At 31.6% G+C, this 26,711-nt stretch overlaps 3 protein-coding genes across 3 annotated transcripts; all 3 read left to right on the top strand.

The window, feature by feature from the left end:
• Positions 1-1,786: 1,786 nt before the first annotated feature.
• On the top strand, positions 1,787-2,871 carry LOC100251796 (acidic endochitinase). The gene has a single exon (XM_002264867.4). It carries the CDS (start codon positions 1,825-1,827, stop codon positions 2,716-2,718), a length of 894 nt encoding a protein of 297 aa, XP_002264903.1. The 5' UTR covers positions 1,787-1,824; the 3' UTR covers positions 2,719-2,871.
• Positions 2,872-14,725: 11,854 nt separating this feature from the next.
• Positions 14,726-15,922, top strand: CHIT3 (acidic chitinase). Its single transcript, NM_001281119.2, has one exon. The coding sequence runs from the start codon at positions 14,773-14,775 to the stop codon at positions 15,664-15,666; it is 894 nt and encodes a 297-aa protein (NP_001268048.2). The 5' UTR covers positions 14,726-14,772; the 3' UTR covers positions 15,667-15,922.
• Positions 15,923-24,001: 8,079 nt separating this feature from the next.
• On the top strand, positions 24,002-25,049 carry LOC100263797 (chitinase). Its single transcript, XM_002266547.5, has one exon. The coding sequence runs from the start codon at positions 24,022-24,024 to the stop codon at positions 24,913-24,915; it is 894 nt and encodes a 297-aa protein (XP_002266583.1). The 5' UTR covers positions 24,002-24,021; the 3' UTR covers positions 24,916-25,049.
• Positions 25,050-26,711: the final 1,662 nt, after the last annotated feature.

The raw sequence follows: 26,711 nt of genomic DNA, 5'->3' as shown, positions 1-26,711 counted from the left end.
ACCACTGGGTTACAGTTAGTCCCAAACATGTCAGCTAGACAAAGTCTTGAATAATATTATGAATTTATGAGTTCATCGCCAAAGTATAGGTGGTGCTTTCCCATAAAAACCAGAACTTGACACATGCAGTTAGATGTTCTACAAGTGTACAACCATAGAGATGCAAGTATGTGACAAAAATTGCATATAAACAAACTTAATTTGGAAAATCAACATTGCATAGTAATTTGTTTATGTACAAGGCATCCGTTCTACTGAATTGTATATTGGTTAATCGTGGTTTGAATTGTTATGGAATCTTTGCTCCTTCGATAGCTTTAAGCTGGATTTTACAAACCCAGAAAATACGGTTGATGAATGATGTGGGTACTGGGTAATTTCAATTTTTCTAGAATGTCTCTGTGTTTTGTTGATTTAAAATTGCGAAGAATTTATTGGGTTTCAGCCGTAGTTCAGATAGCTATGCCCTAAAAGCTGCAGTGTACTTTTGTTGGAAATTTTGGGCTTTGTTGAATTTGCTAAAATACCAAACCCCTTCTCGAAATTGAGTACCCAATGGACCCAAGCAATATCCACGCTTGGTTTTTTGAAAGATTACTCCAAGATACTGCGTCTATTGTAAGAAGTTAGTCAGAGAAGGGTTAGAGATTTTGGCTTCTTTTTCTATTTTTTGGTGAAAAGATAGCTACTTAAAGCTTTATAGATTGAGGGGTTGTTGTTGATTCTAAAGCTTATCAGTTCAAATCTATTAAAGGTGGAACTTCTTTTCCAGGACTTTGATTAGTTGATCACAGAGTTCCCTTCATCCAATATTTTTTTCCCATAAATGTGTGGGAGAAATTTTGAATTACTGAACTAGAAGCCCAATGTTGGAGTGCTGTCTCTCAGTTCTCTACTGAGAGCCGTTTCAGCTCCGGGGCTGGTATCTTTTTGGGGTTAAAATGAATGGGGATTTTGTGGATTTTTATAAAATCATGTTTATGACCAATATTTTAAATCATAAGTTAGATAAAACTTTAGTGAATACCATACCAAATGGTAAATCCAGTGGAACTGAACAAATAAAGTATGATGATCTTAGCGTGAGGTGGGTGTGAGCATCTTCTTTCTCGTGGGGTTTAACAATTTTTCTGGTAAATGAGAAGGATGGCATTATGTTCTCCAGATAGGATTGAGACATAGACGACCTGACATGCTGGTTCCATAATATACTGGAATTTCTGTTGTGATTTCCTACCATTTGTATCTTAAAAAATGTAGCAATTGTCTCATGAAGATTCATCTCTTGGAAAACCGTGTGCATAATGAATAATGATAATCTCTGTGAAACAGATTCCAACAGGTTTTCTTCGCTCCAGATCAAAGCCTCTTCAGATGAATCTGGTCCAGTTGATGCAGGAGAGTTATTCTCAGATTTGATGGAAAGGGTGGGAACCTATCATTTTCTCCCATACTTTGCATTTAGGATTTGGTCGAGAGAAATGAGTCAGAAAATGCATGAAGTTAACTCTTCCTAAGTCCTGAAAATGCCCAGCATTCTAGGGAAACTTCTAGGAAAAAGGCTTGCATGATCCTATGTTGGTTGTCTCCCACTCTTCCTCCATTTCCATTTATCTGTCTCTAGAAGCCCATCTCAATTATCATAACATTTTAATATCGTCTTTAAGCTTCTCACAATCTTATTATTTGTTAATATAGAGCCAACGAGAAAAGACATGACTCGGTTAAAGTTTGCGAGTCACGACCCTCAACTCTAGAACTCTATAAAAAGGACTCACCCCCACACACATTAATCAAGCACAGGCCACACCAGCTCTTTCAAGAATGGCCAGAACCCCCCAATCCACACCTCTGCTCATCTCCCTCTCAGTCCTAGCTTTCCTCCAGACCACTTATGCCGGTGGCATCGCCATCTACTGGGGCCAAAACGGCAATGAAGGGACCCTAACCCAAACCTGCAACACCGGAAAATACTCCTACGTTAACATAGCCTTCCTCAACAAGTTCGGGAATGGCCAGACCCCTGAAATCAACCTTGCAGGCCATTGCGACTCTGCTTCCAATGGCTGCACCTCCGTCAGTACCGACATAAGTAACTGCCAAAGTCAAGGCGTTAAGGTCATGCTCTCTATAGGTGGTGCGATTGGAAGTTACTCTCTGTCCTCTTCCGATGATGCCCAAAACGTAGCCAACTATCTGTGGAACAACTTCTTGGGAGGACAATCATCGTCTCGGCCATTAGGTGATGCAGTATTAGATGGCATAGACTTTGTCATCCTGCTCGGTTCGACCCAGTACTGGGACAACCTTGCTCGAGCCTTATCGGGTTTCAGTCAGCGTGGAAGGAAGGTATACCTAACTGCAGCCCCTCAGTGTCCATTCCCAGATAAGTTCATGGGCACTGCTCTTAACACAGGCCGTTTTGACAATGTTTGGGTGCAATTCTATAACAATCCCCCATGCCAGTATACTTCTGGCAACACCACTAACCTTCTGAATTCATGGAACCGGTGGACTTCATCGATAAATTCACGGATCTTCTTGGGTTTGCCAGCAGCCTCTGCAGCTGCCGGAAGCGGGTTTATTCCGCCCAATGTGTTGACCTCTCAAATTCTTCCGGTCATTAAGACATCACCCAAGTATGGAGGTGTGATGTTGTGGTCAAAGTACTATGATGATCAGAGTGGATATAGCTCTACCATTAAGAGCAGTGTGTGAACTGGGTCTTTCTCTGCTTAGTGTATCTATATCAATAGTAATAGATTGAATAAGCTTTCATCCTTGATGAATGTATGGATAAATTGAAAGAGAAAATTATGGGGAATATTGTATGGAAAATTGGAAACAGTTGACCTTGACTTTCCTTTTAAATATGATCAATTTCGCTATGCGTGACTAAGAAGGCTTAGATTTTCCAACCTAAAATGGGCCAATGATTCCCAATGGATGCCAATTAGTCTCACTTCTTATTTTCTTTACAAACATAAAATGATAATAATAATTTTTATATTTTACTTATATATAAAAAAAAATTTAGGTTTACCCATTTACTTAAAAGTTTTGGTGCATGTTATAGAAGGACGGGATTTTTTAAAAGTTTAAGTTTGTAAAATTTAGTTTCAATATACATGCTCTTAACACCTTAAAAATAATATTATTTGTTGTATTTTTTATAGGTAAATAAAAAAATTATAATTTTTCCTTAATATATATATATAGGAAAAATTATTTCAAAATTTTCTCTTTTTTTCCTTTGAACTTTCACATATCAAACATAGCCTTAAAAGTTTCATTTATTTTATTTTTTAGAAAAAGATGCAGGCTTACTACTTATCTTATTTTAATTTTTTTAAATAAAATAATAGAATTAAAGCCATAATTCAGTCTAGGGCAAGATTATGACTAAGCCCAAGCTAATCTCAACCTTTATTAAAAGAGTTGATGAAAAACAAATAATTTATTAATTAGCTATTTGATACCATATCATAATAGCAAACAGTACACATATATTAATCTAGTGGAAAAAATGATAATCAAAATGATGATCAAGTAAAAAGGGATAGATAAGGATTAAGGGGATGAATGGACAACTTGGATAGTGATAATGATAATTAGATAAATGCATAAATAAATAAATAAATTTGTTAAAATAGTTGTAAATCCCAAAATTTGTAATAAACCTATTCTCACTTTTTTATTTTATTTTAGTTTGTTTTATTATTATTTGTTTATTTGATTATTTTTTACTTCATTTTTTATTTTTCCTTTTATCTTTCTTTTTCTTCTTTTGTTTTTCCCTTCTTTTTTCTCCCATTCACACCCAACTCTCCCATTTTTTTTCTCTTGCCATTTTTTCTCTCATCCCATTTTCCCTTAATTTTCACTTGTTTCATTTTTCTCTCTTTTTCTTTCTTTTTTTTTCTTTTTTCTTTTCTTGTTTTTCCCTCTTTTTTTTTTCTCATTCACATCCGCCTCTCTCCCCTTTTTTTCTCTTCCTATTTTTTCTCTCCTCTCATTTTTCCTTTTCACTTCTTTCATTTTTCTTTCCTTGTTTTTACCCCATTTCACACCCGACTCTCCCATTTTTTCTCTCATCTCATATTTTCCTTTTCACTTCTTTCATTTTTCTCAAGTTTCTTTTTCTTCTCATTCACACCTTTTTTTTCTCTTCCCATTTGTTCTCTCCTCACTCTTTACCCTTTTCACTTCTTTCATTTTTCTCATGTTTCTTTTCCTCTCATTCACACCTGACTCTCCCCCCCTTTTTTTTTCTCTTCCCATTTTTTCTCTCCTCACTCTTTACCCTTTTCTCTTCTTTCATTTTTCTCATGTTTCTTTTCCTCTCATCACACCTAACTCTCCCTTTTTTTCTTTTCTCTTCCCATTTTCTCTCCTCACTCTTTAACATTTTCTCTTCTTTCATTTTTATCACGTTTCTTTTCCTCTCATTCACACCTGACTCTCCATTTCTTCTCTTCCCATTTTTTCTCTCCTCGCTCTTTACCCTTTTCACTTCTTTTATTTTTCTCTTTTATTTCTTTTTTTTTTTTTTCTTTCCTTATTTTTTCCTCTTTTTTTTTTCTCTCATTTATACCGAACTCTCCCCTTTTTTTTTTCTCCTCTCATTTTTTTCACTTTTCACTTCTTTCATTTTCTCTAGACACAGTTTTCTATAAATGTTGTTTATAGGTTTGTCCCTAGTGTTTACAATAACCCTATTAGGCAAATAACCAAATTGAAACAAGTTTTTATGGTTAGGGCATATCAAAAGTAGTTTGAAGCGTTGATGGCCAAAACTAGCAAGTTGTCAAATGAATTTTTTGTTAATGTTTCATTAATGGCTTGAAAGAAGCAATTAAAAATCAAGTCACCATGTTTCGACCACACACACTAGCCCAAACCATTGGGTTAGCCTTGTTGTAGGAAGGGACAATGAAGGCAATTCTCAAGGAAGTCAAGGACTCTAACAAAAGTGGAGAGAGTACATTGAACTCTATGGGAATCAGAATGAATTAGAATAGTCAATTATCACCCATTAAGAGGATTTCCTTCTTTTAACGGGGAAGAGAATGTTACGACCCAAATAAAGGATCCCTAGGATCCCTCAATTTTTGGTTTCTATTCCTAATTAGTTAAGGAAATAAAGAATCCTTAGAATTAGTTTTTATTTTATTCCGTTTCTATTTCTATTTAATAGTTTATATAAAATAAGGAGAGTGCAATGGGAAAGACAATGAAAAAATATTGTCAATAAGAAAAAATTGTTTTCTCAACTTTGCATCTTTTCTTTGGTCATTAGACTCTCTTTTCTTTTTCTTTTTTTATATTTTTTTTCCACACCCATCCACTCTCACCTACCACCACCATCACTATTGATCGATGGCCCCCACTAACAACAATCATTTTCGATGACTCCCCTCCACCCCTCCACCCCTCCCCCATTTCCCCCCACCTCTCTTATTCTCTCATTTTCTTTCATTTTCTATTTCTTTCTCACCTCACATATTTTCTTTTTCTTTTTTTATTTATTTTATGTTTTTTATTCTTTTTTTCTTCTCTTTTCCCTCACTTCTACTTCTTTGCCACCTTCCATCCATGGTTTCCTAAAGAAATTGGTTATTTTATTTTTATATTACATTGGTTGTTATTGATTATTTTCATTATTTTTAAGTATGCATTTACTTGATTTAGATGTTATTTGTGGACTTTGGGTTGAGTGCAGACCCGCATTTTTCATGATTTCTTGTTGGTGAAAGACTATATATATGCCACTTATTTAAATTATTTTAAAAATGAAAATAAATCAAGAAAGAAAACCCTAAAAGAAAATTTGACTTCGTAGTTTTGAAAAAACATATCTTCAAAAAGCCCGAGTTTGGGTCTAAGGATCATATTACCTTTTGGAAGGTATCTCAAAGAAGTAACACCTCTTTAATACCTAAGGAGGTCTCTATTAGCTAGATTAAAGGAAATATGGCAATTGACTTATTGACTTAGGGTACCAAGAAAAGCTAAGGTGATTCTAAAATTCTATTAACATTAACATTCCAAACAAGAATTCAAATTGCAATCATAAAGAAGAGTTAGGGTATATACCTAGAATGTTTCTTAAGCGCTATCACAAGACATCAGAGTTAGTTCAAACAACAAGATATATAACACGGATCTCATCAGAGAAAATCAAGCAAGCATCATGGCAATCAAAGATAGCATCAAGTATGGACATAACTCACAATAACATGCATATTCATGTAATTTCAAAAGTTGAAGATTAGGTACGTACCTTAGCATTGGGCCGGCAATTACACACTACATGAGAATCAGGGTTAGTGTACAATAACAAGTATAGAATAATCACAAGTATGTCATAGAGCAAGGCAAAGATCAATCCATATTCACTAAGCATAGCAGCCAAAAGTGAAAGGAGAAAACTCATGTTTTGCGCCCCACCAATGACTAATTTATCTTTGCATGAATTAAGTCCATAAGCTTCATATTCCTAATAGTCAAGAAGGAGGGATCATAGAAATTTGGGGGAATTCCATTAATTATAGGATTTAAACCATGTTTATTAAAATTGAGAAAAATATTTTTCAAGAAAAATAAAAGAATGCATGCCAAAAGGAAATTGGCAGCAAGTTAATTTGAAGAAAAGATTTTTATTAAACTAGAAAAGATTTTTAAGGTGGAATTTAAAAAGAAGTGAATTTATCAAAAACAAAGTTTTAAAACCAATTTTAAAAAGCATATAAAAAATTATTGGATTATTATTATTATTATTATTTTGGTTGAAGTAAAAGAAATAAAAAAATGATGAAAACAAATCAATTCAATAATTGGGAAAACAAGGAGCTGCATGTTTGGGACTTAGAAGACTGCATTGAGGTAAGAAGGGTGAACATGCATGGCCACAACTGCATGCACGTGGGGAGGATGGTGACGGACAGGTGGAACTATGTTCAGCAGTCTCAACCTAGTTTCTAGCTTCAAAGCATTTATTGGCTTTGGATCTTTCTTATTCAACACTTTCTAATCCATTGTACATTCAGCAGCCCTGACCTTCTCTCAATTCTTGGAAGCTGTTTTCACCAACCACCACTTCCATATTCTTTGGTTTCTGATCATTGTCGGCTACTTGAAGCTTTGTCTGGAATAGTGCATTGCGCTCAAGGAATGCTATATTATCTCTCAGAGAAGCTATGACAGGACTTCATGCAAACGGCGGAGCTTTCAGTCCTATAATTTCACTTCAAGAAGAGCCCACTCTTTCTCCCATCTAATGAATCACTTTCATTTCATCCTCGCACACTCCCATGAGCTCACGCACCTTATTTTCAAACAGAACTTCACGGACAAAGGAAATTAGGTAGATTGTGGTAGTTCCCCTATCCCTGTATCCATGATGAATACATTCCGAGGTGAGAGTCTTCTCCGTTCCATTGCTTTCTGGTACAGCTGCAGCTTACGGAAAAATAAGAACCTAAGCTGTGTTCAGGGAGTGAAGGCCCCGAGATGGTTCGACACTTTCATGAGCTTCGGTCAGCTTACGGAACTTCTTTATTTGAGATTCTTGTTAAAGTTTGCAAGTTCTCCATTACCAGTAATCTGCTGGAACCAAGTTCAAGAATCTGCAGTTCATGAGGGAGACCATGCACTTCCGAAACTACATGCACGCGAAAAGTGAAGGGAATGAACCAAAGACAGGTTGGGCGTACAATTGGAGATGACATTCTTTCCTCAGCAGATTCGTACCACTACTTCATTATTTTAAAGGAGAATGAAACAAAGATGGAGCTTCTGAAAGTGGAGCCAAGACCCAAATCAGAACCAGAGAAACCATCACCTTCAGATGAGTATACAGATCTTTGCATTGCCTGGGAGTCATCTCGTGTATCCTGCTGGCTTGAAAGGTACTAATCATATTTACGATATTATCCCTCCATGACAGTAGCTTTGATTGAAGGTATTGCCACTGTTGAGATAAAGAAAAACCCGCCAGAACTACAACCCAGAATACTGCGAACAGAGAACCCCAGAAGTAGGAGCAACCGCTGCATCCAACTAAATCACATCCGGAACGCGTTCCAACAACTTTATTGCCTTGAAGAAGAAATATCCAATCTGATTCAACAAACTGCAGCCATGTGCCAAACCCCACAAGCAACCCACAATGTACATGGTCCTCTTCAAAGTTTCAGCTTTTCTTAAGATATTCATGCTATTATGACTTCCAAAGATTAAGGTATCAAAGATGGAAAAGGGCAGAAACATAGACGCAGAAAGATAGCAATGAAATCCAAGAAGAACAGAGAAGAAACAGGCAAAGTACAGCAAATAAGCCACATTTCATGCTCTTTCAATGGATTAAAAACAACTGAACGTACCAAGGTGAGTTTAAACAAAATTTGAACATGATTCCTCAAACATCAAGCAGCAAAAGAAAACACCCAATAATCAACAGAAACATCAAGTAGCAAATAACACCTAATAATCAAGAGGAAAAGAGAATAGCGGAAGATGAGAGATCTTCTGATCATACCTGGAAAGCTTTCCTCTGCTTCTCTTCTTTTGCTGCTATCCTGCTCCTCCACTTCCCCCTCTCTCTCCTTCTTCTTTGCTCTTCACTGCCCTCGTTTTATGTTCCCCCCTCTCTCTATTCTGCTCCTCTCTCTAAGAATCAACCGAGATGCATGGTCTGCCCTCCTCTGTTTTTCTTCTTTTGTCGTCCAGAATCCCCCCTTGCCTCCACCCTTTGGTTCCCTTTTTCTTTTCTCACAGCCCCATAATCTGCCCTCTCTCAAGAATCAGCCGAGATCCTTATTCTTGCATAATCCTCTCCTTTTATGGGCGTGGGTTGCTCTTGCCTTTCAATGGCTTGAGGCAGCCGTCCAGATGCAGCCGCGTGGTGCTATCTTCTTCCCATAATTAGATCCACCTCCCATATGCAAGCTACTGCTTTTCTATTTGGTTTCTCCATCCACCCTATGCATGAAAGGTAAAGCTTCTCTTTTTGATTCTCAATTCCACAAAAAAAAAAAAAAAAAAAATCTAGCCTCTTGACCTTATTTTTCCTTAAAAATTTGTGACCTTGATTCTCCTTTCCAAAATATGCAACCAATTTGCTCATGCAAAATAGAATAAAATAAATATAAGTTAGAAATGATGTGGTTGAGAAATAAGAAAAATAATAAATAATAAATAAATAAAATAAACCAAAATACAAGTCTCATGTATGTAACCAAGATATTCAAATAATGCAACATATAAAATCATCTCTTGATTTTCTTCTCATGATCGAAATCAAGTCCAAATACTCACCTTAAACTCAAAATCATGCAGTCAAGAACAAACAAACATAAGTGTGACCTAAGCCTAGAAACATCTAAGTGAAAAAAAAAAACACTAAACTAAATTCAAGGGGTTGCCAAGGTTACAGTGTGGGGTCTAGATGAGTCCCTGAACCAAAAGATTTCTAAAGGTAGCTCAGAAAGAAGCTGAATGAGTATCAATGGACCACCAAGGAATTACTATGAAGTATTGAAAGAGTACTCAATAGGACATGTACTAAAGAAACAAAATAAAGGGTCTACATTGAACTTAGGTGATTTAAATATCATTTGGACCTTGATTCATATTTACGATTTGGGTTTGACTTGGGTTTTATTTGGATTCATTGATTATTGGATTTTGGTTTTGTGATATTGAATTTAGGCCTTATTGAATTTATTTTGGTTTGTTACATTTTACCTTGATTGATTGGACTCATATATTGGTTATTAATTTAGAATTTTGGACTCAGACCTATAGCATGTTGGATATTTCTATTGGGTTTCATTTATTAATTTGGGCTCATTTTTATTAGTGAGATTTATTGGACTAATTTGAGGGTTGTTTTGGGGCTTATTGAAAGCTTTGTATTTTTTGATATTTACTTTAGACTCATTTTTGTTTTACATTGGCCCATTTCATTACTCTTATTGGTATTCTAGTAGTTGAGCTATGCTGGCTTAGCACAGATGTGTAACACGTGGAGAATTAAATTTCATGAAAGAAAATGAGGCTCAAGAAGACTATAAATAGAGCATAAGACCTTAAACAAAAAGAGAGCATTAAACTTGTTGTAAACCTATTTAGGTACACATTTTCTTTCATCGCTTCTATTTAGTTTCATTTCTATGGACTCTTGTAAATATCTTTTTATATATATTTATTGGTTATGTACAAAGTTGAACCATGAACCATTAACTTTTTTAGTTCAATGACTGATCTAATTTGAAAAACATTGAATTTTATTTCTTATTTTGTCTTCTCTTTTAAAAATAAATAATAACTCCAACTTTAAAAAAAAAAAAATCAAATTTTCACATAAAAACGAGTCTCGTCATCAAATAGGGATGTATATGAAAAATACATGTCCATAATATGTTAAACCAAAAAGATACTTAAAATAAAAAACTATCTAAAAATATTTGATTTACGAGATTTAAATTATATCTTTTTACAAAAAAAAATGATATAAATACAATTACTTCCCATGCTTTTTTTTCTCGGGTAATTGAATTTCCGCATCAAAATTGACCCACAATAAATAGAATTATCGTTTTCTCAACAAAACAAATAAAATAAATTAACTATAAATAAATAAATAAATAAAAATAATGGTTCTTCCTACAAAAATGAATTTACATGCAAAAAAGTGGGTTGGTATAGAAAATTACTTTCATTTGGTTTTGAAGTCCAAATAAGTTCATCAAATTACTAAAATAATTGGTTTGCTTTACAAGGTCATTTCTTCTTCTTCTTCTTTTTATCTTAAAATAAATTTTAAAATAAACAAATAATGAACTAATTATATGCAAGTAAAATTACTTTCCCAAAATAATTAATTCATTAGAAAAATTAAAGCCTCGTTATTTTATTACAAAGGTCAATACAAACCTGACATGAATAATTATTTTATTTTAACTTCATGACTAATTGACCTATCTATTTAAGAACAAATTTAAAATGAGTCAAATATAGATTAAATAGTTTAAAGTTAATCAATAAGATTATTAATTGGGTTAATTCAAATTATATTTATGTTACACAGATTGACCCAAAAACCGTCTATTTATTAAATGGATTATATAAGTCGACATGAATTTGACTCAAATTTGCTTATACTTGATCTAAACCTGTGAAAAAACATCTTAAGTTCAAATTATATTAACAAATCATATTAAACTTTGTTACTCCTAACGATATTACCACTATAGCTAGAGCAAGATCATTCCTTTAATCCATCCAAAATCATTCCTGCATCAAAATATATATTCATGTCTTCTCTTGTCTCGTGTCTGCCTGATTAAATATAAAATTAATTTTAAAAATTAATTTAATTTATATTTTATTTTTATTTTTAATATATATGTGTGTGTGTATATATATATATATATATAATAAATTACTTCTCAATAAAAAAAATTATAATATTTTAATTATTTACTTTAATGTAATTAAAAAATTAATATTTTTTTAAAAAAAAATTCTTGCAGAAAAAATTAAACAAGACAGATAAGATGGATATAGGAAATTTGCATATCAGCCTCACCCCATGCCATTTTTTTTTTAATAGGGTAGGGATAAAAATTATTTTAAATAAATGGGACATGATTGAAATAGGATGACCCATCTCGTTGCCATCCATCCCTATTAATAATATGTCCAAAATAAATAAATAAAAATCATACCACTACATGTAATAGCCACCCCACAATATTGCAACAAGAATAAAATAAAGGAAAAAAATTAGCATAAAAGTTAAATTAGAAAAAAAAATATAAAATAAAATAAAATAAAGTTAAAAAGCGGCCAAACCATATTGGGCCAAGAGGGAACGAGTCTACATTGGGCCCTGCACTGGGTTAAGGACTGATACCATATGATGGCATAGACCTAAAATGAGCTAAGTAACAAATCTGGGTATAGAATAGGTTAAGTTCAAGGGAAAGAAAATGGTAAGGAAAAAAATTAATGTTTTTTTATTTGATGTTTATGAAAAAATTGAAAAAAAAATCAAGGATGAAAATATCAGTAATCACGGATATATTGGTATTTCGATTTTACGGATATATTGAAGATATATCCGTGGATATTTTGAAAAAAAATATCGATAAGCCTAAAATTGATCAAAATTTATAAAAATACAAAAAAAACTTCATAAAAAATGTAATTAAAAGTATAATAGATATTTTTAAGTTGTTTTATTAAAGAATTTGATATATGTATAATATGATTTATCATATTTGATAATAATATCATATGCAACAATAAAAATATGAATTTTATAAGTATACATTTATTATTAAATTATATATAATATTATGATATTTTATTATAATATGTTTAACTTAAAAATATATATTAATATTAAAATTATGATCCATTTAATTCAATTGTATTAAATAATATAAAATAAATTATAATATATGTACAATTTTTTAATATTTAATTAATTCATTAATGATATTGAAAACACTGTGAAAAAAATTATTATGATAATTTTTATATTTTTGGTAATCAATTAAAAGAAATTTTTTTATTTAATTATAAAATAATTATATTTAATTTGCCCTCTAAAATATTCTTTTAAAAATTTCTTTACATGATGACTTTGAATATATATTTTAAGTACAATCTATTTAACAAAGGGCAAGCTTGCCCTAGTGGTTGGAAGCGTTGAACCCCGAATCCCTTTCAACAGCACAAAAGAAGGAGAAATTTGAGGGTGCACTATAGCTCACTGTAACGATTTGACCAGTGATTTTCATCTTTTTTTGGCCCTTTTTTCCATTATATCGGGGATTTATCGCAACATTTTCCTCAAAAAAAATCATTTGGATATTTTTAAAAAATAAAAAGTAATAATAATTTTATATAAAAAATATATAAATTTACTTTATATTAGGGTTACAATTTGGACGGGTTGATCAAATTAATGACTAACCTGAGGCCAACCCAAATTAAGAAATAATCAACCCGAACTTAACTCACCTAAACTCTAACATGAGATATTCAAACTCAAGTTCAAACTTAGATTGAGTTCGGATTATTCAAATTAGACTCAAATTGATCAAGTTAAATTTAGGTTGGTTGGACTACATAATTCAAAATCTATTTTAAAAAAAAAAACTTTTTTAATGTATTTATACGAAAATTTAAATAACAAATAAGATAAAATTTCAAGATAATAATAAAAGAATAAATATAAATTTATTTTTTAAAATGAAATATATATAATATAATATAATATAATATAATTTGATTTAAAAATAAATAAATAAATATTATTATATAAGTTAAGATGCATTATAAATATTATAAAAAACAATAATTGAGATTGGGGTAGCTTTGAATTGTTACATTTCATATATTGAAAATCAAAACCATTTTATTTAACTATGATGTCATCATCGTAAGTAAACTGTATTTGGTGCTCTTTGCTGACTACCTTGTATCTGGCCGGCAAGTAATTTTTGTCCTCTTTATTTTACATGTATGTGAAGTTTCCTCAGCAGACTCATTGACTCGCAGTCAACCAAATCAATTTTCATATCTTCTTAAACAAATCATGTTTCCTTCAGACAAGGGAAAAGCAGAGTCGAGATAGGCCCCGCACCAGTTGCAACTTTTGACATTTTCAGAGGCATTAAAAGCTCGGTGGAGACGACTTCAATGGAACCAGCAGCCTGCTTCAACCCTGCTCAACTTGATTCCTTTGACTGTAAGATGAAAAAGTCACAGGTAAGTGACAAAACTTATCTAGAAGGTAGTTTTAGTCTAAATTGTTTAAAAAAAAAACATTAAGTGTTTAAAGGAATTTAGAAAATATTTTTAAAAATATGAAAAATAATGTAGTATTGAGAAATTACTAAAATTGTGTTTAATAATGATTTTTAAAAATGTTTTGAATATTTTTAACACTTAAAAAATTTTATTTTTAAAATTAAAAAAACTAAAAATAATTCTTTAAATGATTGTTAGATGCACTATAATTAAAAGTGGTTTGATAATGATTCTAAAAGTATGTTTAATTTTTTTAATAGTTAAAAATTTGATTTTTAAGTATTAGAAATATTAAAAATGTTTTTTAAATAAATTATTCTTTTAAAAACACTTTCAAATAAAACACTTCTATCAAAAACGCTTAATGTAAAAATATTGTCAAACTCACCCGTGTACAAAGAAACACTTAATAAATGAATATGCTAAAAATATTTTTACAATTTAGAGTTCGTTCGTTCTGCAGTGATTTTATAAAGTGCTTCTAACCCTTTTAATACTTAACAAAATTTATCATTTAAAGATTAAAAATTTTTAAAATATTTTTTAAAATCATTATCAAATACACTTCTTTTTACAAAAAGTCATTTGAACTAAAGTCACGCACGTTAGAATCATTCCAAAAGAAATGTGAGGTGATGATAATGGCCAGCATTCTAGGGAAACTTCCAGGATACAGACTTGCATCCTATGTTGATTGTCTCCCACTCCTCCTCCATCTCCATTTTTCTATCTCTGAAAGCTCATCTCACTATCATACACATTTTAATATCTTCTTTACAAGCTTATCTCAATCCCGTAATTTGTTAATATTTATAGACCTATACGAAAAAATACATGACTCAGTCAAAGTTTGCGAGTCACGAGCCCCTGCTCTAAAACTCTATAAAAAGGACGCACCCCCACATACACGTTATTCAAGCACAGGCCAGACAGCCTCCTGCAAGAATGGCTAGAACCCCCCAATCCACACCTCTGCTCATCTCCCTCTCAGTCCTAGCCCTCCTCCAGACCTCTTATGCTGGTGGCATCGCCATCTACTGGGGCCAAAACGGCAATGAAGGGACCCTAACCCAAACCTGCAACACCGGAAAATACTCCTACGTTAACATAGCCTTCCTCAACAAGTTCGGTAATGGCCAGACCCCTGAAATCAACCTTGCTGGCCATTGCAACCCTGCTTCCAATGGCTGCACCTCCGTCAGTACCGGCATAAGAAACTGCCAAAATCGAGGCATTAAGGTCATGCTCTCTATAGGTGGTGGGGTTGGAAGTTACTCTCTGTCCTCTTCCAATGATGCCCAAAACGTAGCCAATTATCTGTGGAACAACTTCTTGGGAGGACAATCATCGTCTCGGCCATTAGGTGATGCAGTATTAGATGGCATAGACTTCGACATCGAGCTCGGTTCGACCCTGCACTGGGATGACCTTGCTCGAGCCTTATCAGGTTTCAGCAAGCGTGGAAGGAAGGTATACCTCACTGCAGCCCCTCAATGTCCATTCCCAGATAAGTTCCTGGGCACTGCCCTTAACACAGGCCTTTTTGACTATGTCTGGGTGCAATTCTATAACAATGCCCCATGCCAGTATTCTTCTGGCAACACCAATAACCTTCTGAATTCATGGAACCGGTGGACTTCATCGATAAATTCACGGATCTTCATGGGCCTGCCGGCATCCTCTGCAGCTGCCGGAAGTGGGTTTATTCCGGCCAATGTGTTGACCTCTCAAATTCTTCCGGTCATTAAGAGATCAGCCAAGTATGGAGGCGTGATGCTGTGGTCAAAGTACTATGATGATCAGAGTGGATACAGCTCTTCCATTAAGAGCAGTGTGTGAACTGGGTGTTAGTCTATCTATATCAGTTGTAATAATATATTGAATAAGCTTTCATCCTCGATGAATGTATGGATAAAGTGAAAGAGAATATTATGGAGAATATAGTATGAAGAATTATAAAGAGTTGACCTTCTCTTTCCTTTTAAATATCAATTTCGCTCTAGTGGTGCCTGAGCGGTGCCGGGTGCGGGACTAAGAAGGCTCGGAGTTTCAAACCTAAAATGGGCCAATGATTTTCAATGGATGCCAATTAGTCTCACTTATTTTCTTTACAAATATAAAATCATAATAATATTTTATATATTTACTCTTGTATTAAAAACTATAGATTTAACCCATGTACTTCAAAATTATTTTTAAAATTTTCTTAATCTTCCTAAAAGTTTAGGTACAAGAGTTATAGAACAAAAGAATTTTTGGAAAGTTTAAATTTATAGAATTTAGGTTTAATTAATAACATTCTCTTAACACCCTAAAAACAACATTATTTATTATATTTTGTATAAGTAAATAAAAATATTATATTTTTTTCTTAAATATATATATATATTTTAAAAGTTTCTCTTTTTTTCTTTGAACTTTCATATACCAAACATACCCTTAAAAGGTTCTTTTATTTTATTTTTTAGAAAAACATGGAGGCTTATTATTTATCTTATTTTTAAATTTTTAAAAATAAAATAATAAAATTAAAATCATAACTCAGTCCATGGTCAAGCTATTACTAAGCCCAAACTAATCTCGATCTATATTAATATGTTGACAAAAAAACAAATAATTTATTAATTAACTAATGGATACCATATCATAATAGTATATAATATACATGTATTAATCTAGAAAGCATGATGAACTTGGTAAATGGACAAGTTAGATAGTGATATTCTAATTTCATTTACATAAATATATAAATAAATAAATTTGTTAAAATGATTGTAAATCCCAAAATTTATTTCAAATTATTCTCACTTTTTATTTTATTATTATTTATTTTATCTTTTTTTGTTTTTTTAATTTTTTTTCTTTTTCTTGTTTTTTCCTTTTTTTTTTTTCTTTTTTTTTTTATTTCATTCATTCAAATCCGACTCTGGCCCCGTTCCCACGTCCCCCCTTTTTTTCTCTTCTCCCCTTTTCCTTTTTCTCTCTTCTCTTTTCTTTTCTTTTTCCCTCTTCTCAGTTCTCTCCGCCTATGCCTATCACCCAAAACCCATCTCCAGCCGTCCCCATTCGCTCTCTCTCTCCTCCTTCTTCTCTTTCTCCCTTTTCTTTTTTACCAGTTTTTTTTTATTCTTTTCTTTCTTTCTTCCCCTTTTTCTTTTCCACACCCATCCACCCTCACTTTCACTTGCGGCCACCACCACTGCCAGCCGGTGGCCGCCACCGGCGGCAGCCACTTCCGACGACTTCCCCCCTCACCTCTCTCATTCTCATATAGTCCTGTATAAATCTATATCATTAACGTTTTAACTTCATAATTAATCTATTTATTTAAAATGAGTTAAATATAAATTAAATAATTTAAAGTTAATTAGTAAGATTATTAATTAGGTTCATTCAAATTATATTTATGTTATGCATATTGATTCAAAAACTAATTATTTATTAAATAAGTTATATAAATTGATTCAAATTTGAGTGTATTTTATCTAAACTCATGAAATATATGTTAAGTTTGAATTATATTAACATATCGTAACAAATTCTGTCACCCCTAATTATATTACCACTATAACTAGAGGTACGTCGTTCCCAGATCCATCCAAAATCATCCATGCCTCCAAATATACATTCATGTGACAATGTGAAGTTAGCATTCAAATGGCATTTGAAAACATGAGTCATATGTTTTCAAATGTTTTCAAAATTGTCCACAAGCTTTATAATTAAGGTAGAAATGGAACAGTTTTTCCAAGTATTTCTTGTCTCTAATGAGTGAGTTCAAAATTTAAATAAACAGATTAAGAGCAGATATAAGGTTTTTTAAAAACTTGGGGTAGATTTAAATATTATATTGTCCTACTTCATTCTCACCCCAATTATATATAAAATTAATTATGAAAAATAATTTCAACAATTTTTAATTTTTAACATATATAATAATAATAATAAATTACTTTTCAATAAAAAAAATTATAATATTTTAATTATTTATAAAACATATTTACTTTAATATAATTAAAAATTTTCAAATGTTTTTTTTAAAGAAAAGTCTTTCAAAAAAAATTAAACAAAATAGGATGGGATGGGTATGAGAAATTTGCATATCTACCCTATCTCACCCCGTTTAATTTTTTTTTAATGGGACAAAGATGATAATTATTTTGAATAAATAGAACAAGATTGGGACAGAGGTGATCCATCCTGAATCCATCTCATTGTCATCCATATTAATAATATATCCAAAATAAATAAATAAAATCATATCATAGTCACCACAAAACATTACAATAAGACTAAAATAAAGGTAAAAAATATAATAAAAATTAAATTAAAATCAAAAAATAAAAATAAAGTAAACATAAAAATAATAATGGACTTGAAAGAACATGGGCTAAGAAAAAGAGTGGCCAAATCATATTGGCCCAACAGGGAACTAGTCTACATTGGGGCCTGCGCTGGGTTAAGGACTGATAATGGGCCATGCCTAAATCGAGCTAGTAACAAATGGGCTTATATTGCATCGGGGCAGGACAAATCTGGGTTTAGAATAGGTTATGCTTGGTTCTAAATAGTTCAAGGCAAAGAAATTGGTAAGGAAAAATTTAATGTTTTTTTATTTGATTGTTTATTATAAAATTGGAAAAACAAAATCATTTGGATAAACTTTCGGTTTTTTGTTAAAAATTAAAAATAATTATATCCAGAAAAATTATTTTCAATAATTTTAAAATTGAAAGGTATGTTTGGCAACTATTTTCGATTTCAATATTTTATTTTTTAAAATAATAAAAAATTAAAAAATATATTTGACTATTAAAAAATTATTTTCTATTTTTTGCTCTTAAGAAGATAAAATGGGGTGTTTTCAAATAACATCTTTTAATTATTTTTAATTATTTTCATTTTTTAAATTGTTTTAAAAAATAATTGTACAAATATGCATAATGACTTAAAATAAAACTTTAAACATAAAAATTATTTTTAAAATATATTTAAAAATATTAAAATAGATTAAAAATATTTCAACTTCTCAAAGACTTCTTATAAAATATTAGTTCTCAAAAATTATTTTTTAAAATTGTTTTCAAAATAATTACCAAATAGGATTTAAGACTTCACTCAAAACAAAAAATAGAAAATTATCCTCATAAGATATTGTTTTGACACTTTTTGTTTTTCGTTTTTCAAAATAAAAATTAGTTACAATTTTTATATTAAAAACGGAAACTGTTATATAAAAAATATAAACTTATTTATGTTTTTAAAAATCACTTTAAATTTTGAAAAAATTAATAAAATAAAATGTTTTTTATAATCAAGTCTTTTAACTTTATATAAAAATTATTATTGTTTTTTTTATCCGAAGTGACAAAAATTAAATTATTAAAAAAAAAATCTTAGAAATATCACTAACCCGCACCAAAATTTCTGCCGCCATTTTTTTAATTTTTTTACCATTTGGAAGCCCTCAACAAGCCTTCTTCCCACTGGAGATACCCATGAGAAGTGAGAACCACCACACAGTCGTCTTCTTCCTCGTTTCCATCATCGGCTCCGATCTCCGTCGGGCCACATCCCCTGTCCGGCATCCGTCGCCCGCCGACGGCACCACCGACAGTCTCAAATACCGTAACAATAATATCTAAAGTGAGAAGATTTGACCCAGCTGTTGGAATGATTCTCCTATATTTTTAAATCATATCCTCTTCATTTTAAAAATATTTTTTTATGGCCACGTGCTATAAAAAGTCAAAAACCACTTCCAAAAGGAATGATGCCATGTCCACTTACCTCCACCGATAAAAAGGATCAATGTCCACTTTTTAATAAGTATTTTATAAATGAAAACTATTAAAGAAAACAATATTTCATAACAACTAGCACATATAGTAGTGTTTGTTATTGATCTCATAGAGTTCTAATAGCTTAATCATAAAAAGTTCATCCATTATAAAAAATTAAAATTTTATATAATAATAATTTATTTTTAATTGAGTTTAATAATAAAACAATAATAATAATATTTTTATTATTATTATTATTATGTGTTATGTGGAACCATTTCTAAATAGTAATAATTACGTCACATCAAAAAGGCTAAAAAAAACTATGGAAGGAAAAAATTTTCCTTTTAGTTCACTAATTATTAACCAATCACAAATAGCCAAGATAAATCATAAAGAATTAAAAAATAAAAGATGAAAAAGAAATGTTACCTCCAAAATACTAAACAACACCCAAATTTTCTCAAGTAGGTGTAAAATCATACAACTTTTTAGGAAACTCACTTTTTATTATATTTGATATCCATTAGAGGATTAAGTGCACAAGGTGTGATTTTCTACCAACTTTTTGTAATAATCATCATCCATCTCCTTATTTTATTTGTTTGCATCCAAGTGTTTAATCATAGTTATTAAGATTGTTTTTCCATTTCTAGTCACTTTTTTACTCCGTGGTAAATTTGCTAAAATTTTAGATTGGATTTTGATCATCTAATATTCTATTTGTGTCATATAATGTATTTAAAAAAAAACATTATTGTGTTATAATAATACCACTCTTAAGCTTAGAAATGGATCATTCAAATAATGATGGTTGAATATCATAATTGACTTAGCATATCTTGATTTGATTCAAAAATTAGTATCATAAGTTAGACTCATGAGTTGGAACCATGGTTATAGGTTTGAACCACAAGAGCATCATGTGCTATTATGAACTCATGGGTTTTTCACATTGTAAGTGTTGTGAAACGCTTATTATCGTCTAGCATGATCCCCAAGTGTCATCTAACGCAAGGCATGTTCAACACAAAAGTCATGTGGTATTATCCGTTCATCCCAAGGTACAAACGGATACAAACAGTTAGGTACCATGCATTCTTGTCTGTCAAGCATTAACTGTAACAAGCATTAAATGCATTATGTATTGATTGACACAACTGTTATTAGAATAAAATGTCAAGTATTAAAGCTCATCAACGCATAGTCAAAGACACAATTAAGACACCTGAGAAGATGTTACATTTGAGTAATGATAAATAATCATTTTTCATAACAGGAAAGATATGTTGTAACTTTTTCCAAAAATCTCTTACTCAAGTCTTCTATCTTTGACTTAAGCTTCAAAGGGGTTTATTCCGAAAACCCATTTGGACATTCCGTTCAAAAAGTCGTCTACACCACACAAAGACTAGTTGGATACCTCCTTGTTGGTCATGCACCAACACATATGATATGGTCAAAACCTAATGCAAAAAATAAGTTAGAAGTAATTTAAGTTCTTCTATTTGATTTATTATAAAAATATGGAGAAAATTAAATATAATAAAATTTATTTAAAATTTTATATATTTTTCAAACTTTTTATTGAAAAAATATGAAAAATTTATTGTCAAAAAAAAAAAGGCATCGAATTATCTTCTAAAGTCCTCAAATCTAAATTTATTGTTTCACCTATGAATTCTCTACCCCAAGTCATGAATGAAATTACAAAAATTTTAAAAGCACTCTATTTCACATCATAAATGCTTTAATCTTCTTTTATGGAGAAAAAAAAAGAAGATGAAATTATAAAGAGAGTTTTTTTACTGGTATTTTTTTGTTTTGGAGAGAGTGAGAGAAACTCCTCATCTCTTTATTTGTTAGATTGGGTTAGGAAAGCCTACTTGAGTACCCAAATCCAACTCCAACCGTTATTAACCCGTTCAAGATATCACAAGTTTAAAAATATTTTTTAATGTCTGAAAATTTTTTTTCTTACAATAATTAGATGTTAGGCAATATTTTAGAAATTGCTTCTAAAAATTCAAATAATCACTAAGAGTAATTTTTGAATTAACTCAATGATGTTTCTTCCAAAATTATTTTTCTTTTATGCAACATAATATAAAAAATATTCTTAAAATCTTTTTTTTTATGCCATGAAACACTAACTATTTTTCTATAAAAAAAAATTATAATAAAAATTATTATACATTAAAAAAATGTTTATCGAGATCATTCCTAGATTAACCCCAAAGTTATTTGAAATATATTAATTTCTATCCCTATATATTTAAAAAGTATAAAAAATAAATAAAAAATAAAAATCTATTTTCTAAAAAATAAAATGTTGGCATCCAAAAATTATTTTAACCTTATCTGAGTCAGCAATATTTAAAGTCATGTGTTGGTTCACAAAACATCTGCCACCATTGATGATTGTGAAGATGTTTCAGAATATTTTTAAATTTTATTTTTTTATTAAATAATTATTTTAAGAGTCCATCACCATCTACATTATTAGCCTACGAAATAAAATAATTTTTTTTTTCCATAATTTGAGCCAAACAAATTCATATATAACTAATTGATGGTATGGGATGTTGGAGCTGAATTTCCCAAACTGCAGTCCTCTACTTGCCGCACGTTTTTATCTGCAAATCAAGGCTTACCCAATGTCGCCCCGAGTTATCCTCCTCCGATGGTTAAGTCAGTTCGGGCTTTTTTTTTTTTATCTCCAAACAACAAACATTATATGGGCGGTGGCGGTGGCGGTGGCGGTGGCGGTGGCGGTGGTGATCCCCTGCACACAGTATGGACTCATATCGTTACAAACCACTAGAATGAAAGAAAAAAAGAGCCCCAAAATAATACATATATATAGAAATTTTGTTTTCTTCTTCCTCGATCTAATAAAAATTATGCTAGCATATCTACTAAGAAAATCAAGTTAAACAGGTTCTTCTTTCATTTATTTATATGCTACCATAAAAGCTCTTTTGCTATATGTTTGTTGTTTGGATTTAACCCCATTAACACAACTGTTCTCGGGTTTTAAGCATTTCGTGTAATGACTTGCTCTTTTTTCTATATAATTTGTCTACTCCATATGAAAAAATGGATCATTATAAATTATATCAGAGTCAATTCATCCCGTAAGGGTCATTATAAATTATATTAAAGTCGATCCATCCTATAGTGGGTGTTTGTCCAAATGGTCTTGCAATCTTACTAAACACGATATCATGGTGTTATTGTGAAACTATATAAATGTATTTTTAGAACGTAAAAGCTATCTCATGTACAGGGTTGTTACATTTCATTTATTGAAAATCGAAACCATTTGAACTATGATGCCATTATCGTCAGTAAACTGTCTTTGGTGCTCTTTGCTGACTGCCTTGCATCCGGCCGGCAAGTAACTAGGCCCTGTCTTTGTCATCTTTCTTTCACATATATGTGAAGTTTAGCAGAATCATTGACTCCCAATCAACCAAATCGCTTTGCTTATCTTCTTAAACAAATCATGTTTCCTTCAGACTAGGGAAAGACAAGAGTCAAGAGATAAGCGCCCCACCAGTTGCCACTCCTCACATTTTCAGTGGCATTGAAGGCTCGGTGGAGACGACTTCAATGGAACCAGCTACCAGCTTCACCCAGCTCAACCAAGTCTCTCAAGCACTCAACTGGATTCCTTTGACTATAAGATGAGAAAGTTACACGTATGTGACAAAACTTGAGTACATTTGCCAAAAAATAGGAAGCCTTTTTACCTTAAAAAATGTTTCTAAAAAAAACATTATTAGGTGTTGGATAAAATTTAAGAAATATTTTTAAAATTTTAAAAAATATAGTTTTTTTTAATAAATATTTAGATGATTCTAATAAATACACTTTAAAGGAAAATATTTTTATTAAAACCACTTGAAGTAAAAATATTATCAAACGGCTAATGGATTTTCGAGTTTTTTATGGAGTTCGACTCGTGCCAAAAGACTGGTGAGGTCCTGAAAATGTCCAACATTCAAGGGAAACTTCTAGCCTACGTTGATTGTCTCCCACTCCTCCATCGACATTTATCTATCTCTGAAAGCTCATCTCACTATCATAACATTTTAATATCTTCTTTACTAGCTTATCTCAATCCCGTAATTTGTTAATATTTATCTTGTATCCTATGTTGGTTGTCTCCCACTCTTCCTCCATTCCATTTATCTGTCTCTAGAAGCCCATCTCAATTATCATAACATTTTAATATCGTCTTGAAGCTTCTCTCAATCTTATTATTTGTTAATATTTATAGAGCCAACGAGAAAAGACATGACTCGGTTAAAGTTTGGGAGTCACGACCTTCAACTCTAGAACTCTATAAAAAGGACTCACCCCCACACACATTAATCAAGCACAGGCCACACCAGCTCTTTCAAGAATGGCTAGAACCCCTCAATCCATACCTCTGCTCATCTCCCTCTCAGTCCTAGCTTTCCTCCAGACCTCTTATGCCGGTGGCATCGCCATCTACTGGGGCCAAAACGGCAATGAAGGGACCCTAACTCAAACCTGCAACACCGGCAAATACTCCTACGTTAACATAGCCTTCCTCAACAAGTTCGGCAATGGCCGGACCCCTGCAATCAACCTTGCAGGCCATTGCAACTCTGCTTCCAATGGCTGCACCTCCGTCAGTAACGGCATAAGAAACTGCCAAAATCGAGGCACTAAGGTCATGCTCTCTATAGGTGGTGGGGTTGGAAATTACTCTCTGTCCTCTTCCTATGATGCCCAAAAAGTTGCCAATTATCTGTGGAACAACTTCTTGGGAGGAAAATCATCGTCTCGGCCATTAGGTGATGCAGTATTAGATGGCGTAGACTTCGACATCGAGCTCGGTTCGACCCAGTACTGGGATAACCTTGCTCGAGCCTTATCGGGTTTCAGCAAGCGTGGAAGGAAGGTATACCTCACTGCAGCCCCTCAATGCCCATTCCAAGATAGGTTCCTGGGCCCTGCCCTTAACACTGGCCTATTTGACTATGTCTGGGTGCAATTCTATAACAATCCCCCATGCCAGTATACTACTGGCAACACCAATAAGCTTCTGAATTCATGGAACCGGTGGACTTCATCGATAAATTCACGGATCTTCTTGGGTTTGCCGGCATCCTCTGCAGCTGCCGGAAGTGGGTTTATTCCGGCCAATGTGTTGACCTCTCGAATTCTTCCGGTCATTAAGAGATCAGCCAAGTATGGAGGCGTGATGCTGTGGTCAAAGTACTATGATGATCAGAGTGGATACAGCTCTAGCATTAAGAGCAGGGTGTGAAGTGGGTCTCTCTCTGCTTGGTCTATCTATATAAGTAGTAGTAATAGATTGAATAAGCTTTCATCCTCGATGAATGTATGGATAAATAGAAAGAGAAAATTATGGAGAATATAGTATGAAAAATTATGAACTTGGATTTTCCGACCTAAAATGGGCCAACGATTTTCAATGGATGCCAATTAGTCTCACTTCAATACACTTCTTATTTTCTTTACAAATATAAAATCATAATAATGATTTTTATATTTTACTAATGTATAAAATTAAAAAAAAAAAATAGATTTATCCCATATACTTGAAAATTATTTTTAAAATTTCCTTTAAGTTTCTAAAAAGTTTAGGTGGATGAGATTTTCTAAAAGTTTAAGGTTATAGAATTTAAGTTCAATACGTATATCATGTTCTTAACACCCTAAAAATAATATTATTTATCATATTTTGTATAATTAAATAAAAAATTATAATTTTTCCTTTTATATATTTTTTATTTTATTTTTTATTTTAGAAAAACATGGAGGCTTATTACTTAATTATCTTATTTTAAAAATAAAATAATAAAATTAAAACCATAATTCAGTTTAAGATGAGGTTATTACTAAGCCTAAACTAATATCGATGTCTATTATTGAGTTGATGAAAAACAAATAATTTATTAATTAACTAATGGATATCATATCATAATAGACATATATTAATCTAAAAAGGCATGGTGGAAAAAATTACAATCAAAATGATAATCAAGTAAGAAAAAATGGACAAGGATTAAGGGAATGAACAATATAGTGATAATCTTATGGTAATTAGATAAATAAATAAATTTGTTAAAATGGTTGTAAATCCCAAAATTTGTCAAAAAACTATTCTTACCTTTTTATTTTATTTTATTTTATTTGTTTGATATTTTTTTTTTCCTTTGCTCTCTCTCTCTTTTCCTTTTTTTTTCTTTTTTTTTTTGTTTGTTTTCTTGTTTTTCCCTTTTTTTTTTTTTTTTTTCTTTCTCACATTCACACCAAGCTCTCTTCCCCCTTTTTTTCCCATCCTATTTTTTCTCTCCTCCCCTTTTCCCTTTGGGTTATTTGATTAAAAATTTAAAAGGGTCTTTGAAAACTTAATTTTTGAAATTTGACTTCTTACCTTTTTTTCGTCTCATTCATACAAAAATACTCTTATTATTTTCTTATAAAAATAATAATTTCTTTTAAAATTTATCTATAAATATTTGAAATGATAAAAGACATTTATGTTAAAAATTTGTTACTTTTCATATATATATATATATATATGAAAAAAAAATTAAATTCACAATTTAAAAATTATTTTATTATTTTTAACCAAATATTTTCTTCATTTCTTTACACTAGACCCATTCCCTCTCTCTCTTTTGCTTCTTCTCTTTCACTTTCTCTTTTTCTCTTTTTCTTCCTTTCTTTTCTTTTCTTTCTCTCTTCCTTTTTTTCTTTTCCACACCCATCCACCCTCACTTGCCGCCGCCACCACTGCCGGTCAGCCACAACCACTTCCAACGACTCTCCACCTCTCTCATTTTCATATAGTGCATCAATCTATATGATTAATGTTTTAGTTTTACAGTTAATTTACCTATCTATTTAAGAACAAATTTAAAATGAATTAAACAAGTTAATAGGTAAGATTATTAATTGGGTTAATTCAAATTATATTTATGTTATGTAGATTGATTCAAAAACTATCTATTTATTAAACAAGTTTTATATATTGACATAAATTTGATTCAAACCTAATTATACTTAATTCAAACCCGTGAAAAACATGTTAAG

This window comes from Vitis vinifera, chromosome 16, assembly GCF_030704535.1.
Source record: "Vitis vinifera cultivar Pinot Noir 40024 chromosome 16, ASM3070453v1".
NCBI lineage: Eukaryota > Viridiplantae > Streptophyta > Magnoliopsida > Vitales > Vitaceae > Vitis > Vitis vinifera.
Note: the sequence above shows the minus strand (reverse complement) of the source record. Positions and strands in the feature narration are given on the sequence as shown.